At 49.7% G+C, this 17,845-nt stretch overlaps 1 protein-coding gene across 1 annotated transcript in view; it reads left to right on the forward strand.

Annotated features, from left to right (window-relative positions):
- Positions 1 to 4,285: 4,285 nt before the first annotated feature.
- Positions 4,286 to 17,845, forward strand: part of LOC143696415 (serine/threonine-protein kinase pim-1-like) — a 36,009-nt gene continuing 22,449 nt past the window's right edge. The window contains exon 1 of the mRNA XM_077192546.1: positions 4,286 to 4,289. Within this exon, the coding sequence (XP_077048661.1) occupies positions 4,286 to 4,289 (4 nt within the window). The remainder of the gene's footprint in view (positions 4,290 to 17,845) is intronic.

Consider the following 17,845-nt stretch of genomic DNA (forward strand, 5'->3'; position numbering starts at 1 on the left):
GCCCCTGCTCTCCCCTGCCTCCCAGTGCAGCCCAGTGCCCCCAGTGTGTCTCTAACGCTGCCTTTGTCCCCAGCCCCCTGTGGCTGAAGAGCTGCGGGCTCTCCTGCGGCAGAAGCGCCTGGCTGCCTCTCTGGATGCCTAGGTGAGCCGTGCCTGCAGGGACAGGGCTGGGGACAAAGCCCAGCCATGGCCCAGTGGGCTCCAGGGGTCACCTTCTGGGCTTTGTCTTTTAGGCTGGCAAGGACCAGTGTCCTTTTTCCTCTCCAGTGGCATGAGGAGATGATCATCCCTGCAGGAACCCCCTGAACCCTTTGAGCCCTGGGCCATTTCCCCTGAAGAATAATCAATCAATAGTCAATAAACCCTTTGAGCAAAGCTTTGCTCTGTGTCTGTGTGTGTGTCCGTGGGTCTGGATTTCCTCCTTTCCAGTGACCCGGGGAAGTCAGGCCAGGTCTGGGCTCTGCTGCCTTGACACAGTCTGTGCTTCCCCCAGACAAATGGTGTGTTGGGAGTTGTGCAGAGTCCAGGGGGAGAGGGTTGAGTGGGGGGTGGCTGTGCAGGTGGTGAGAAAAGCTGTGGTTCACTATGAGAGAAGTCGGAATGGCCTGGGTTTAAAAGAAAAAAAATAATTAAAAAAAACCCCTTTCTTTTAAAACTTTTTCTCCCTGTGAGAAATGACCACTCACTGCTCAAGAGTTTGAAATGTTTATTAAAACCTTAACAAAACTTACAACAAAAGGACTAAATAAGGACAAAGTGACAGTGCTGGGAGCCTCCCCCACTTTGTGGCTGGTAACCACGTGGCTGGCTCATCCACACAATGGCTGCTCTCCCTTTTATATCCTTGCTGTTGCAACAGGCAGCCCTAGCTCCTCCCAAAGGCTGTCTCTTGACTCTTGGTCGCTGTCCATTGGCGTAGACTGCTTTCCTGGAACTGGATTGGAGCTCAGCTGTTGCTAAGCCGTGCCTCTTAGGAACAATCTGCCCCTCCCCAAATGCCCGCACTACCAAGATCATCCTGGGATAACAATGCTGGGCGGGGGGGACACATTGCAGTAACATTACTCTACATCTGTACAACTTCTTTTAACATACTGATCATGTTCACCCTTTAATTGGGAGAGCCAACCATCTCATTACTCATCTCTAACACTGGGGCATTCACATTCTCTGAAAAAATCCCTCCGCCCAGGATTTTTCTCCTGGAAAGCTGAGAAGCCTCAGAGAAAAAGGAAAACAATGCTTATCTCATTTGCTTCTCCTGTCTTGTGCTCATGTGCAGAATGTTTTTGGAGATTGTTTACCCACAGGTGATTGATTGGTCACTCAATCCCCTGGTGTGTAAGTGCAGGAAAAGTTGTTTGTGAGAGATAGTTTTCATTTTTCTATCTAAGAGTGAAAAAACAGTTTATGCGGGTGGCTAGTGTTTATCACAGTCTTAGAGCTCTTTTTCAGGGAAAGTCGGTTGTTTTGCACAGTCCGAGAGCTCTTTCTCAGGAAAAACAAGTTGTTTTTCACTGCTCCACAACTCTGTTCTCACAAAGAGTTGTCAGCTTTCTCATGGCTTCTGTCGGCTCAGGTCAGGATTCAGTTTGCAGCCTTTGGCTGCTGTTTCACCACCACAGAAAACACCATTCCTGTCCCAAAAAATAAAAGCAGCTGAGACGCAGATTACTGCCTTCTAGAAGGTGAAAAGGGATGCAGGTGCCCGGAGGCCCAGGAGAGAAATGGCAGTATTGAAAATGTGAGAAGCAAAGTTTTATCCATAGAGGCAGTGCTTGACCTCAAGGAAGACCTTTCCTACCAATCAAGACTTCCTTAGGGAACACCCTGCTTCAATATCAATTAAAAAGTAATGTTATATTGCTTCTTATGAAAAGAAAACTAATGAGAGAAAATCTTGAAAATGGGAAAAAAATCATTTGAGGTTCATTGAAATCTTTTTCATTAATTCCACTCCTGACAAAATTAATTCTTGAAGCTAATTCTGGTCGAGGTGCAGCTCCTTTGGGCATTGTGCACTCTGAGGAGCCCCATGAGAGATTTGGTGCCAACTCCATGAGCCTCAGTTCCTCAAAGGAGATGTCACAAATGTCCAAGGATAGGAAGTGCAAAGCAAAGGCAGAACACACCTTCCAAGGCCCAAGATAATGTTCTCCTCTCCACTGGATTTTTGCCCTGGTCAGATGGGACTGTGCGAGGGTGAGGGAGACTTCCTGAGCAATCCTTTGCTCTCCAGGCACTGATCAGCTTGATGCCTGGAGAGGCTCCCTGGAACAGAGGCTGGGCAGAGTTAAAGGAATAAAGTAGGGATTTATTAAAAGGCCTTCAAAGGATTCCCCTTGAGCAGGACAAGAGCCCAGCCAAGGCTACACTCAAAACGGATGACTGGTCAGGGGTTTTCCCACTTTTATAAGGTTTGGTCCATTTAAATATTGGGGTTAAATGTCCAATTACAGCCTCAGGTGATGCAGTCCCATCCTCCCAGTTTGCTCTCCTCAATTTGCTGTTGTTTGCCCTTTTGGGGCCTGAAGCTGCAACAGCATCTGGTTCTGGGGCTGGAAAAGGATTGTTTTGTCTGACTACACTGTGAAGAGAACTTGCTAACACTCTGTATGAAGTCCAGAGTTACAGACTAATGCAGTACAGAATCTGGAGATATGACAGCTAAAACTGAAGGCATCAGCCTGTTCCATGTTCCCTTGGTTCCATGGGGATCCACAGCGTCACAATGGCCACTTGTTCCCATGAGGTTCCCCAGTGTCACCGTGGTGTCCTTGGACCCACCTGGTCACAACCGACCCATGGTTCCATGAGGTTCCGCGGTGTCACCATGGTCACTGTCAGAGGCTGGATGAGATCAATGTCCTGAGACACGGTGGGATGAGCTGTCAATCAGTCACACAGTGGGGACAGTGCTAACCCAGCCCCGATTGCCTGAGCGATCAGAAATCCCACCTGGGGGCAGACCCACAAAGGCCCAGGGGCTTAAAAACACGGAGCACAAGGTCAGCCCCTGGTATGGACTCTGCCTTCTCCTGGGGTTTGTGTCTCACCCACACTGGAACCCTAGGAACTGATAGTCATATGAGTGTCTTTCTATAGAGCTTCTGTCTTTCTGTCTCTCTCTCTTTCTTCTCCTTCTAATGCTCTTTATATTTTTAGGTACCTCAGCAGCTTACGTGTTCAATGATTTCTAGGTTAAATGAGCTAAGTTAATGAAGTTACTGCTCTGATAAGTGTTTTCTGTGTAATTGGATGTTGCATGAAATCCTTTTCCAAAGTTTCTTGTGTTTTTGTACTTTGCCAGTAAAATTTTGTGTCCTTTTGACCTCTTGAGAATATCTGGCTGGTGTTCCTGCTGTGCACCAAACTCGAGTAAAGGAGCCTTTGGTTACCTGCAGCATTTCAGTGTTCTGGGCTGTTACACCCCACAGGCTCACAATGGCCTCTTGTTTGCACACTGGCCCCTTGGTTCCATGGGCCCCAACAGTGCCACAATGATCCCCTTGGTTCCACAACTTCCCAGAGTGTTGTAGAGAATACATTGTTAAAGGAGTTAATAGAAAGTTCCAATGATAGGTATAGATTGTTTGTTTAATGTTTTATAGGTATGTAAAGTGCCGGTGTTAGTTTTAATTGTTTGTTAAAGGTTTTATAATTATGTAAATCCCCATACTGTTGGGTATTCCCCCCACTGCTCCCACTCTCATCTAAAATGGCAAACCACCCGAGACCATAAAGAGGATGATTACGTCACCTAATCAGCAAATATGAAACTCCCATAACACTTAGCAGAAAAGGATTACATAAGAAAAAACCCCTCGAACAACGAACCACCATGAAAATAAAGAATCAAAATACCACCTCTAAACAAAGAGAACATAAGACAATATCAAAGACCCTGGTCAGAACTTTTCACCTTCATCACCCTAACCAGAGTGGGCCAAGAGCAGTATAAAGATTATGAACCTGAAACCAACAGGCGTCTACTCAGAGACTGTCGTGAGGAAAGAAGACCCAGCTCTGCTGGAGGACGGAGCTGACCTCCTCCTCCTCCACGCCGTCTCAGGAGGAGCGGTGGTGTGCGCACACCCCATGGGTCCCCTGCCTAGACTGTTTCCAGTAAAGCTGAAATCATTAAGAGCTGCTCACGGGCCATTCATAACAGTCTGGGCGACTGGTCCGGGACAGGCCACACCCGAAGAGGACTGAGGGCCTGCGGGATATCTGGCCCTATCTGGAGCGGTCAGCAGCAGCCTAGGAGCAAAGAGTGCGGAGGAGCATGGGTAAGTAAAGGCGGTGTCAGGAGTAGGAGGCAAGCGAAAGAAGTGTGTGTGAGACGGGGCCCGGCAGCTCGGAGCCCTGAAGCAGCTGTGGGCCTCTGAGTACCGCGGTTCCGGACTCCTGCGAGGGGACCGGCCAGAAACGGAGGGAAGCAGGAGAAGCCTGAGTGAGTGAGACGCCTCCCAGGGGGATAAGGTGGGCCCCCCTCCGGGCGTGGGAGGAATAGAAATGTGAGTGGCACGCAAGGGGTCGGCCTTCCCCCTTCAGGCTTGGTAGGCGCCCTCAGGGCGTGCTGAGGGTGCCAGACGAATTGGTGAGTTGGCACGCAAACCCCGAACGGAGCTCCGGCTGCGGGGAGGATCGGGGCAGTGTGAGTCGCACACAATCCCTGGAGTGGGGGGACACGGGTCCCTACCGGGGTTTGGGGTGCCCCGAGTACAGCAGCAGCACTGAGTAGAGCCAAGAGGGCCCCAGTGCCCAGGCTCGGACGGCCGTGCTGGGGGTTCAGTGTGCTGCGGTTCAGGTAGAAACCGTAAACCCACTGGAGGCCCCTGGGGGCATTGGGGTCACAGGGCAGGGCAGGGCTGGGCTTACAGGGCAAGGCCCGACCTGCCCCTTCCTCCCCCACACACAAAATGTTTGGAGCCAACAATCTCCTCCAGTCTGTCACAACAGGCAATATTGGAGGTGAAATCCCAATTGTGGCCATGGGCATCTAGCTGAGAAGGACAGTTCTTTTCCATAGCAAGGAAAGCACAGAATTCCAAGGTTTGGAAGGCAGGTGAGAGCCTCAGAAGGCCAAGGCCAGCCAGACTTGTCAATAATAGCAGATTTTGGATTTAGGGAATTTTGGAGGTGGAAACCCAATCTCGGCCATGGGCACCTGGAGAAGCAGGACAGTGTGTTCCCATGGGAAGGAGAGCATGGAGCCTCCCTCAGTGTTTTGGGGATAGATGAGAGGTGACCCTTGTGAAACCACTGCCAGCCAGACTTGTCCTGGCAATATTCCTATGGGAAGAATCCCTGGGCTGAAGGAAATTTGGAGGTGAAATCCCAATTCTGGCCATGGCTGCCTGGAGTAGAAGGACAGTTCTTTTCCATTGGGAAGGAAAGGACAGACCCCCAGTGTTTCAGCAGCAGATGAGAAGTGACCCTCTACATGCAAAGGTCCCTTGGACCAGTCAGGCAGCCCATGGGAGGCCAAACCAGCCAGAGCTGTTCTGTGTTCCCTTGGTTTTATGGGGCTCCAGAGTGTCACAATGGTGCCTTGGATCCACAGGGCCCCGCAGTGTCATAATGGTGACTTGATTCCATGGGTTCCAGCAGTGTCACCGTGGCCCCTTGATTACAAGAAGACCTGCAGTGTCACAATGGCCCCCAGGTTCGATGGGGTCCCACAATGTCACAGTGGCCTCCAGGTGTCATAAGGCCCCGCAGTGTCACAATGGTCCCAAGGATTCCATGAGGCCTTGCAGTGTCACAATGGTCTCTGTGGTTCCCCAGGCCCCACAATGTCGCGTGACTCCTCTGTTCCATGAGCCCTGCAATGTCACAATGGACCTTTGTACCCTGGGGCTTTGCTGTGTCACAATGGTCTCCTCTGGCTCCACAGTGTCACAATGGACCATTGATGACAGGAGGCCACTCTGTGTCGCCCTGGAGCTTTGGTTCCATGCAGCCCTGCAGTGTCACAATGGTCTTCTTTGGTTGCCCAGTGTCACAATGAACCACTGATGTCATGAGGCCCTGCAGTGTCACAATGGACCTTTGGTTGCATGCAGCCCTGCAGTGTCACAAAGGCCTCTTGGTTTCACGAGGCCCCACAATATCACAATGGTCCTCTTGGTTCTGTGGGGACCCCCAGGGGCACAATGGTCTCACTGGTTCCCGGGAACCCTCCTTGGATCCATGAGGCTGTAAAATGTCTTAATTGTCTTTGCATGGTTCTATGAGGCCCAGCAATGTCACAATGAACCTTTGCTTCCATGGAGTCTTGCAGTGTCACAATGGCCCCTTGGTTCCATGACACCCCAAAGTGTCATAATGGTCTCCATGGTGCCATGAGGCCCCCTGGTGTCACAGTGGACCCTTGGTTTGATGAGGCCTCTGTATGTCACAATGATCCCTACATTCCATGGAGCCACACAGCGTCAGTACGGTCCCCTTGGTTCCATGAGGCCCAGCAATGTCACAATGGTCCCTTGGTGTCAGGAGGCCCTCACAGTGTCACAGTGGTCCATTGGTCTCACAGGGCCCCACAGTGTCACAATGGTCCCTTGGTGTCACAGGGCTCCACAGTGTCACAATAGTCCCTTGGTTCCATGGCCCTGTGCTGGTGCATTCCCCCCTGCCCTTCTCAGGCCGCCCTGCCAGCTGAGAAATGCTCCTTGGGCCTTGGCCTTGGCCAACAGCCCCTGGGCTCAGCTCCTCTGCAGCTCATCACAAACACTGTCTGCTCCAGGCACTGCTGCTGCCCAAGCAGCTCCTGGTTCCTTTAGCAGCAGCCCTGGGAACTGGTTTTGTTCCCTCAGTGGCACAAGATCCCTGTTCTCACCCTGCCAAAGAAAGCTGTTGGTGCCCAGTGCAGCCAGGATGAGCCATTGCTGGGACTGAAGCCCCTCTCTTGGGGCCCTGCAAACAGCGCTCCAAAAGGAGCCCTTGGAGCTCTCCTGGGCCAGCGACTCCCTCTGAGCGGGGCCTCTCCCAGCTGGGAACTCTCCCGTTTGCTGCACTCGGGGATCCTGAACAAGCACAGAGCCTGGGCCGATCCCCCCACTCCTCCAGGCTCAACCCTTTGCCCGCTGGGGAGATGCCAAAGCATCAGCAGTGAGCATTCCCTGCCCTCAGGGGAATTGCTCCCAGGTGCCTTGCACTGACTCTTTGTGTCTGTGTGCACACAGGAGTGCCTGTGCTGGGGAAGTGTGGCAGAAATGCTGGATTCTGTTTGGTTTTGTTGTTGCTTTGTTTCCCTGGTGTGCCTGAAGTGTCCAGTCAGAAGCAGAGTGACTCTTGCCAAGGAATTCTGTGCTGCTGTCCCTTAAGATTAAATCTGGTTTTTGCTGCTCCTCTGCTGGGGATTTTTTCAGGGCTCTCAAGGCCTCGTTGGTACCAGGGTGAAGGAGCCCTGGCCCAGGCTCTGGCCCTGGGGGACACGGGGACGCTGCCGGGGGGGTCCCTGTCCCCCTGTGCCACCCCCAGGGCCCCGGCCCCCCGTCCCCGTGTCAGGCTCTGGGGTCGATCTCGTGGAACATCCTCTGGGGGAGGCTGCGGGGCCGGGGGCGGGGGGACCCGGGGGGACAGGGGACCCCACTGTGCACGAGCAGGGTTGGACTGCTCTGGGGGGAACTGTGAGGGGGCCAGGGCAGAGTGACCTCCCCAGGGACCTCACACAGCCCCTGTGATGTCACACTGCCCCTGTGATGTCACACTGCGCCTGTGATGTCACAGAGCCGACTCTTTGTCACCTTGTGATGTCATACAGCAGTGCTGTGACATCACAGAAGACTGATGTCACAAAGTCACCCTGTGATGTCACAGTCTGTTCTGTGATGTCACAGCCTGCTGTATGATGTCACACAGCCACCAGGTGATGTCACAGCCCACTCTCTGATGCCATTGAGCCACCCTCTGTGATGGCAGACTCTGCTCTATGGCCTCATATTGTGCTCTGTGATGTCACAGCCAGCTCTGTGATGTCACGGCCCGTTCTGTGATGTCCCCCCCCCTCAGTGATGTCACAGAACTCTCAAGAACTCAATTCTATTGAAACACTGAAGTTCCTTGTACTTTGAAGAATGGTTGGAAAGATTAAGGAAGAGTTTTCAGTAATACTCAGGGGTGGACCCAGAGACGCCAATGGGGCAAGCGCTCCTTAAAACACAGTTTGTAGCCAAATCATGGAAGGATGTTTGAAAGAAATTAGAAAAGTTGGAGGATTGGCAGGACAGAGGACTTGATGAATTGCTCAGGGAGGCTCAGAAGGTATATGTTAGACGGGAGGATGAGGCACACAAAAGACAAGTTGGGATGATGGTGGCGGCAGTCAGGGAGGGACAGCGAAACAACCCTCCACCACGAGAAAGAAGTGGCATGAGGAGAGTCCCTGGGATTTAGGAGGACCTGCAACTGGAGGGAGAGAAGGAGTAGTGTGCTACTGTTGTGGTGGAAAAGGACACATGAAGAGGGAATGCCGAAAGAGGCTTAGGGATGAGAAAATGTTCAAAGAGGATTAGGGGGGTCAAGGGCTCTATCTATTGGGGACCCAAATGTCCTTGGAGCCCTTGGTAAAACTTAAGGTGGGTCCCCAGCAAACCCCCATAACCTTCCTTGTAGATACAGGGGCCGAGAGATCAACAGTTCAATCTTTGTCCCCAGGATGTAAGATTTCACCTTCCACAGTACAGGTTATTGGGGCAAAAGGAGAACCCTTCAAGGTTCCTGTAATTAAAGATGTCTTAATAGAATCAGAGAAGAAAATAGGGGTAGGATCACTGCTACTGGTTCCCGAAGCTGATTACAATTTATTAGGAAGAGATTTAATGGTGGAATTCGGGATAAATATAAATATTGAAGAAAAACAGCTGAAAGTCAGGTTGTGCCCCTTACGGGTCACTGACAAAGAGAAAATCAACCCAGAAGTCTGGTATACCCCTGATACAGCAGGAAGATTGAATATAGAGCCCTTCACAGTCAACATTCAAAACCCAGAAATCCCAGGAAGGATAGAACAATATCCCATGTCAGATGAGGGGCGAAGGGGACTAAAACCAGAGGGAGAACGGTTAATACAACAAGGGCTCTTGGAACCTTGCATGTCTCCCTTCAACACCCCCATCTTACCTGTAAAGAAACCAGACGGAAAATACTGATTAGTACATGATCTAAGGGAAATAAATAAGAGAACCATTGCCTGGTTCCCTGTAGTAGCAAACCTTCATACATTGCTCAGTCAATTGAAACCAGATGGTCACTGGTATAGTGTTATAGATTTGAAAGACACCTTTTGGGCGTGCCCCTTGAAAGAAGAATGTAGAGATTATTTTGCATTTGAATGGGAAGATCCCGATACCACCGAAAGCAACAACTAAGGTGGGCAGTGCTCCCACAGGGATTCACAGAATCCCCGAATTTGTTTGGGCAGGCATAGAGCAAATAATGAAATCCTATACCCCGAACCAAGGAATAACCATTGTTCAATATGTAGATGACCTTTTAATTGCTTGAAAAAGCATGGAATCAGTTAGAGAAGAAAGCATTAAGCTTCTGAACTATTTAAGCATCCAGGGGCTGAAAGTGTCCAAAAGTAAATTGCAATTTGTAGAAGAAGAAGTGAAGTACCTAGGACACCGACTTAGTAAAGGAACTAAAACACTAGACCCAGGGAGGGTTAAGGGAATCCTCTCCTTTCCTCCCCCAAGGAATAAGAGACAAATCAGGCAGCTATTGGGTCTTGTAGGATACTGCAGACAATGGATTGAAAACTTTAGTGGTAAAGTAAAATTTTTGTATGAAAAACTAAGTGCTGAAGGTTTGATGAAACGGACTGAGAAGGATGATGAATCAACAGAACAATTAAAAGAGGAATTGGCTAATGCCCCGGTGCTAAGCCTCCCGGATGTTAGGAGACCCTTTTATTTGTTCCTTAACACTGAGGCAGGAGTAGCATTTGGGGTACTGGCTCAGGACTGGGCCGGCAGTCGAAAACCAGTAGCATTTATTTCTAAAATCCTAGACCCCGTAAGTAGAGGATGGCCAACATGTTTGCAGATTATAGTGGCAACAGCCCTCTTAGTGGAAGAAGCTCTCAAAAGTACCTATGGAGGAGAACTGAAAGTCTTTACCCCCCCATAACATACAGGACAGTTCTGCTTATGTTGCAGTATTGCAACAAAAGGCAGAAAAATGGATAACAGACTCAAGACTTTTGAAATACGAGGACATTTTACTGTCATCCCCTTGGTTGATACTTGAAACCACCTCTCTGCAAAACCCCGCTGAATTCTTGTTTGGAGATCCACAGGAGAATTGAACTCATGACTGCTTACATAGCATAGAAAAACAAACAAAAATTCGGCCGGACCTCGGAGAGGAAGAACTGGAAGGGGGAGAAAGGTTATTTGTGGATGGGTCCTCTAGAGTTGTTGAGGGAAAGCGAATCTCTGGATATGCGATTGTGGGAGGTGAAAATTTGGAAATAATAGAATCTGGACCTTTGAGTCCCAGTTGGTCAGCCCAGGCCTGTGAACTGTATGCAATATTGCGGGCTCTAAAATTCTTGGAAGCTAAGGTTGGGACCATCTACACGGACTCCAAATATGCCTTTGGAGTGGTACATACTTTTGGGAAAATTTGGGAAGAAAGAGGGTTAATAAACTCCCGAGGAAGAGAATTAATACATCAGGAACTAATTACTCAGGTACTACAAGCTTTAAGAGGCCCAAAGAAAATAGCAATAGTACATGTTAAAGGACATCAAAAGGGTCTCTCCCATTTGATCAGAGGAATCAACACAGCAGACAGAGAAGCAAAGGAAGCTGCTCTCAGAAAATTCCAGGATCAGGGGATAAGGAGAACGTGAGATGATGAGAAAGTTTGAGTCCTGAGCTTCAGAGCCCAGGAAAAGAAGAAATTAGACAAAATGGGAATAAAAGAGAATGGGGGTATTCGAAAATTGCCAGATGATAGGGGAGGTACTGCCAAAATCTATGGCCCAAGAATAGTGCAGAAGCTGCATGACCAGACTCATTGGGGAACCCAAGCCTTAGTAGATCAGTTTACTATTAAGTATATGTGTATAGGAATTTACGATATAGCAAAACAAGTAGTTAGGGGATGTATAACATGCCAAAGAGTTAACAGACATCAAGCTCGAGAAAGGATTTCAGGAGGAAGGGAATTAGCACACTGACCTTTTTCCCATGTACAAATAGATTTCACCCAGCTACCGAAAGTAGGGAGATACAAGCACTTCTTGGTACTGGTAGATCATCTAACCCACTTTGTAGAAGCATATCCTACATCGCAGGCTACTGCAAATGTGGTGATTAAAACCCTGCTGGAAGAAATAATCCCTAGGTATGGACTAGTAGAAATATTAGACTCTGATAGAGGTGCCCATTTTGCAAACAAAGTACTGAGAGAGGTAACCATGGCCTTAGGCACTAAATGGCAACATCACACCCCTTGGCACCCTCAAAGCTCAGGGAGGGTGGAAAGGGCAAATGGAGAAATCAAGAAGCAACTCACCAAGCTCATGGTAGAAACTAAAATGCCTTGGGTCAGATGTTTACCCATGGCATTGCTAAACATTAGAACCCAACCTAGGACGGATGTGGGAATCTCTCCCTTTGAAATGCTTTATGGAATGCCTTACGACTTAGAACTCCCGGGGAACCATCCTTGCATCCAAGATAGTCAAATTCAGGGTTAAATACAACAGTTAATGAAAGGGAGGGAGGAATTAAAACGAAAAGGGCTATTGGTACAAAGACCCCCTTTGGATATAATAATGCATAAGCTTAAACCCGGAGATAGGGTCCTAATTAAGACTTGGAAAGAGACATCCCTAACACCCCACTGGGAAGGTCCCTATGTTGTCCTGTTTACCACAGAAACAGCCATCCCAACTGCTGAAAAAGGCTGGACACATGCCAGTCGAGCGAAAGGACCCATCCCTGCAGACACCCCTTGGGAGGTGACCAGTCGCCCTGGAGATCTACGGCCAACCCTTCGGAAGGCACAGGAACCTGCGCCAGCTGGGAACGGGAATGACTGAATTAGGGGACAGAGAACTACACCGATTGAGACTCTTGGTAAGAAAACCCCTACAGGAACTGGAACAGGAGTTCAAGTGCCCTCTGCTGTGGAAAACCTGGAATGAACTGACACTTGCTCTTTCAGTAGTGGCTGAAGTGAGGCGAGAATTACTCAATTAGACCGAGTGTCTTAAATGTCGGGAATCTTCTTGTCAGGCGTGGGTAAAAATCTTTTGCGGGGGCTGTAAAGACAAATGGTGGATTCTCCAGTCACATTTGGTGGGGAGAGCATGGTGTCTTACTCGTGATTGGGATTGGAGAAGAGCAAATCCATTAAGAGCCTTAAGAGAATTTAGAAGGATCCCTGGAGAGTGGGAGATCCCTGACAGAGAAGCAGCGTCACTAGTTGAAAATCTAGAACAGAGAAGAGATTGGGCCCTGGCATGGGAATTCCAACACCAATTGCATAGGATCACACGCCAAAACCAGACAGTCATATTAACTACCTTGTGTAAGAAGGGAATCCACGTTCCTCTGGGGTGGCAAGTGAGGCCTGGCGAGTGGAATAGCACGATTCGCCACTATTCCCAAGTCTATAAACAACAAAAACATAGAGAACGTAGGGAAGAATGACGTAATTCTAGGAAGACAGGAGAAAGGGAATAAAAGCCAGAGGGTGGACCCTAAGTAGATGTGGGACTCAGGCTCTGTAAAGCTCACTTGGGACGGCAGAGAGTCCATCATAAAATCAAAGAAATCCTTTGCCAGAGACCCTTTGCCTGGAGGCCTGACAGCCTGCCCTTAGGAGTGGGGGCAGGAGTTAAGGAGATAGCCCAAATAATGCACCCCCCGAAGACTACCCCTGCTGCTGAGAAGATAATGATCCCTGCAGAGCGACGCACCCGGGCTGGCAGGCGAGGCAGAGAGGTGAGGAGTAGTGGGGGAGAGCAACGGAGCACAGGAACAGGAACGGAGCACAGGAAAGCCCCAGGTAAGAGAGATATGATTACAAAAGGAGAAAGAAATTTGTTGCTAGGACCCTGCCCTGCTTGGCAAGCTACCTTAATTATTATAACCCTGAGCCTCCCGGCTGCCTGGGGAAACCCTCATCAGCCTTACAAAGAGAACAGGATCCCCCTAAATAAATGGACCCTGATCCCTGACTGGTCTCAGGCCTTTTTGCAAACTACCGGATCCATGGGGAATGCCACAGGTTTAAGTTTACTAACATTAGTACTGCATGACAGTCTGCCGTACGCTAGACACGAATGGAAGAAGCGGAAAACCTGGCAGCTTCAAGGAGTAGTGGGAGAACAAATTAATATTGGATGTCGAATGGTTAATGGGTCTGACTATACTAACGCAATTGCAATCAGTGTTTCCATGGGTCAGGAGGATAAACAAATAGCAGATTGTGCATACCCAATCACACGAGACTGCTGGCAAAACTTCACATTAACTCACACTGCAGAGGTAGTCTGTCTCTGGTCGAAAGATACACAGGGCCTTTCTTTTAAATTTATAATAGATACTAAAACACACTCTACCACTGCTGAACCTCACAATATCACCACTCCACCCGCACCACCAGTCATACTCACCCCAAAAATTTTCAAAATTGGACCTTATATAATCAGGAAAACTGGTCAACAACAAATATTCAATCCAGCATGGTCTCTCAAACAGGTCGAACTGCTGATGCAGACCAATGTTTCAGACATCCAGCCAGCTTGTTCTCCGTTCTTGCAAACATCCTTTGAAGGCTGGACCATTTGGCTCCGGAAACGCAGCTCTTTTAAAACAAGGAAACCTAGAGATGTGACCGGTGTTCTAGGTACAGGATTGGGAATTCTGAATAGCATTGATTCGCAAGTACTAATGAACAAATTGGCTGCTACGACTAGAGATCTGTCCAAATTACAGCAAGCACTGAAGTCATCTCTGTTAGCCTTGGGGACACACCAGTGGATGCTGTCAAACATTTTGCCAAATTGGGAAAGAGTAAATGTGAACGATCACAAATTGGTGATTGATGCTCTTAGTGCTGCACAAAATAATGTTTCCTTAGCCCTCAGCTGTATCCAGACACAATTGTGGATGCAGTCAGTTTCTGCCTCGATTATAAGAGAGGGCGAGGAAGGCACTTTCCCCACAGAAATTCGGAAAATAATCTGGGACAATGCCACTGATTTTGAAAGAGAATTCCAATCCTGGTGGAAACTGGTGAATTTTACCTATAATGCTATTTCAAATACAGCTACTGCTTTTGTCTTGACCATACACAATGCCTCTGTACATCTAGTTTTTCCTGTTATTGCATTAGGAATAAACCATGACGGAGCTGTTCTCTATCCTATAGAACATAGGGGATGGCCCCATCAGTTTGATGACAAATGGCAAACTGTTGATTTGGAATCTTGTATTATCCGAGAACAACTGGGGTTCATCTGTGAAGGCAATGTAATTATAGCTCAAGATATCTGTTTAGACACGGAGCAAAACATCTGTCATTTTGAGATTCGTCCTAACGAGACTTCTAAAACAGTTCTTATATACATAGGCAATGGATGTGCGTGTCTTAGAACTATTTGTGATTCTGTGCTTGTAGATAATATTGTGGTGGATACAAAGAATCACTCAAACTTCTGTGCTTGTAACTTCACTAAGATTACAGGGTGTGATATTACTCATGAAAGCTAAAGTCACCTCTCACCACCTATTCCAATCCAACTACACACTGCTTCACAAGCTAATGCCCACCCCGATTGGGATGAACTTCACTCTAGTGAGACAACTGATGGTCCATCAAGACCTGATCCAAATCCTCAAGAAAATCAAGGAAAGTGGACAGAAAACCCTAGTGCCTGTTCATCATGATGCAGGAAAAATACACCGGGTTATAGAGAGGGTAAAGCAAGATGGCGAGCACAGGTGGTGGGATACCCTGTTCAGGTGGTCTCCTACTACCACAGGTGTCCTAAACAGTATATGACATCCCATTGTTGTTCTTTTGATTCTGACTGTGCTTGGTTTTATTTTGTCAGCAGTTCTATTCGTTATGAATTGGAATATGATGAACAAGTTAAGGAAATTAGCATCTATAATTAGTGCACATAGCTTAACTGATGAGGCAACTCATTTAACGCTTGCTAGGAAGGAACTAAAAAGATTTAATGAACAAAATTGGTAAAAAAAAAATCCGGGGGATTGTAATAAGTAGCAATACGTTTGTTCATTAATTAAATCAATAACTAAATAATTATACAATAAAAGCAATAACTAAATAGCTAAGGGTGTCAGAGTGTTACAGGAGAAGGTTCTGTGGGAAAAGGCTTTGATTTTACTGGAGGAAGTTTCTCCTAACCTGTCACTGCCTTTCTCCATGAACAGCTCCCAATGGCCAGAGGCAGCAAATGTCCAACAGCAGCTCCATCAGCCTCTTCCTCCTGCTGGCATTGGCAGAGCCGGGGCAGCTGCAGCTCCAGCACTTCTGCCTCTTGCTGGGCATCTCCCTGGCTGCCCTCCTGGGCAACGGCCTCATCATCAGCGCCGTAGCCTGCGGCCACCACCTGCACACGCCCATGTTCTTCTTCCTGCTCAGCCTGGCCCTCACTGACCTGGGCTCCATCTGCACCACTGTGCCCAGAGCCATGCACAATTCCCTCTGGGACACCAGCACCATCTCCTACACTGGATGTGCTGCACAGGTCTTTTTCTTTTTGTTCTTTATCACAGCAGAGCTTTCATTCCTGACCCTCACGTGCTCCAACTGCTACGTGTCCATCTGCAAAGCCCTGCACCATGGGACCCTGCTGGGCAGCAGAGCTTGTGCCCACATGGCAGCAGCTGCCTGGGCCAGGGGCTTTCTCACTGCTCTGCTGCACATGGCCAATACATTTTCCCTGCCCCTGTGCCATGGCAATGCCCTGGGCCAGTTCTTCTGTGAAATCCCCCAGATCCTCAAGCTCTCCTGCTCACACTCTTACCTCAGGGAGCTTGGGCTTCTTGCTGTAAGTGTCTGTGTAGTCTCTAGCTGCTTTGTGTTCATGGTTTTCTCCTATGTGCAGATCTTCAGGGCTGTGCTGAGGATCCCCTCTGAGCAGGGACAGCACAAAGCCTTTGCCACCTGCCTCCCTCACCTGGCCGTGCTCTGCCTGTTTGTCAGCACTGCCACATTTGCCTACCTGAAGCCCCGCTCCATCTCTTCCTCATCCCTGGATCTGGCCCTGTCAGTTCTGTACTCAGTGGTGCCTCCAGACCTGAACGCCCTCATCTACAGCCTGAGGAACCAGGAGCTCAAGGCTTCCATGTGGGCACTGATGACTGGATGCTTTCAGAAACATTAAACTGCTGGCCGGTTTCTGCCAATCACTTGTAATAAAAGTAATCTTCAATACTTCTTGTTAGTTTCATTTTGGAGGTTCTTTATCTTTGTTTTAATTTTTAAATATTGTCTACAAAGTGATGTCATTGTTTGTGCCATTTCTCATTTTGTTTCCCTTCGCCTTTACTGTGACCCACAGCCTGTGTCTATGAGAAGCTGTGCTCTCAGTGGCTTTAAATGAACTAAAGGATCTTCCAGCAGAGTTTTCCCTGGATATCCCCCTTTTGTTGCCTTCTCTGGAGCTGCAGCAGCAATGTCTGTGTGCAGAGCTGGGGCAGATCAGTGCTGGCCCAGCAGCTGTGCCCAGCAGCAGCAGCAGCAGCACTTGGTGTTGCCAGTGCTGCTGCCATGGCCCTGCCCCGCTGCCCTGGTGGCCCTGGTGTTGCTGCAGGGCCTGAGTGCTCTCGGGGCCGGGCACAGCCCTGGGGGTGGCAGTGCCGGGGCTGCAGCAGGGACAGGCCATGGGCACTGCTGGGGCAGCGCTGACGCCTCAGGCCAGGCCCTGGGGGCTCCAGGCTCCTTGCCCAGGCTCTCTCAAGAACACGGCCAGGCCAATGCTCAGCACAGAAACCCCCGTGAGCAGCCCCAGGCTGGCCGTGGCCAGGCTGGGGGCAAACAGCATGGCTGGTGCTCTGCAAGGGCCCTGGGGCAGATGGGAAGGAGCAGCAGAGCAGGGGCTGATCCATCCCCAGTGCGCTGCACAGCCCAGGGCAGCGTCCCAGAGCGTCCTCATGCAGCTGCCAACAACATCCCCCCTCTGCAGCCCTGGCCTCTCCCCCAGCTCACACAGCTGCCCCATCCTTGCAGGCACAGACACGGCAGCACTGCCTCAGCAGCCCCTGCTTGCATTGCACACAGCAGGGCCAGCACCCCCATGCTGTTGCTGTGGGGACATGAACCTGAGGGAGCACAAATGCCATCAGCCCCTGGGGCCAGCAAGGGCTGAGGAATGGCAGGGAAACCACCCAGGTTTGTCCTGGCCTCTGCAGGCAGCCAGAAGGTTTGTTCCCATCAGCTGGGAGTTTCCTGTGCCACTGCAGACGCTGTTGCTCAGAGCCAGGGCTGCCTGGCAGCCACCCCCAAACTGCCCTGAGCATTTCCTTGACTTCACCTTTGCTTTCTTTCGTCTTCCTGATACAAATTTCTTCCTCTTGCCCACCCCTGCTCCCTCCCCTGCAAACAGCCCATCCCTGGTTGCCTTTCCTTCTCTGGCCCCACTCCCCATTGCAGTTCCTGGCTTGGCACCATGGGAACATCCCTTGGGCAGCAGGATCATCCTACAAGTGCTGCAGGAATTGTCTGCAGGCTCCTGCAGTGCCTGCTGCTGCTCCCTTGCCAGAGGCACCCCAGGCCAGGGGGGCACATCTGGGCTGCTGTGTCTGCCTCTGGGGCTCCCTGTTCTGGGCAATGAGGAGGAGCT

This window comes from Agelaius phoeniceus, chromosome 34 (genome assembly GCF_051311805.1).
Source record: "Agelaius phoeniceus isolate bAgePho1 chromosome 34, bAgePho1.hap1, whole genome shotgun sequence".
In the NCBI taxonomy this organism is placed as follows: domain Eukaryota; kingdom Metazoa; phylum Chordata; class Aves; order Passeriformes; family Icteridae; genus Agelaius; species Agelaius phoeniceus.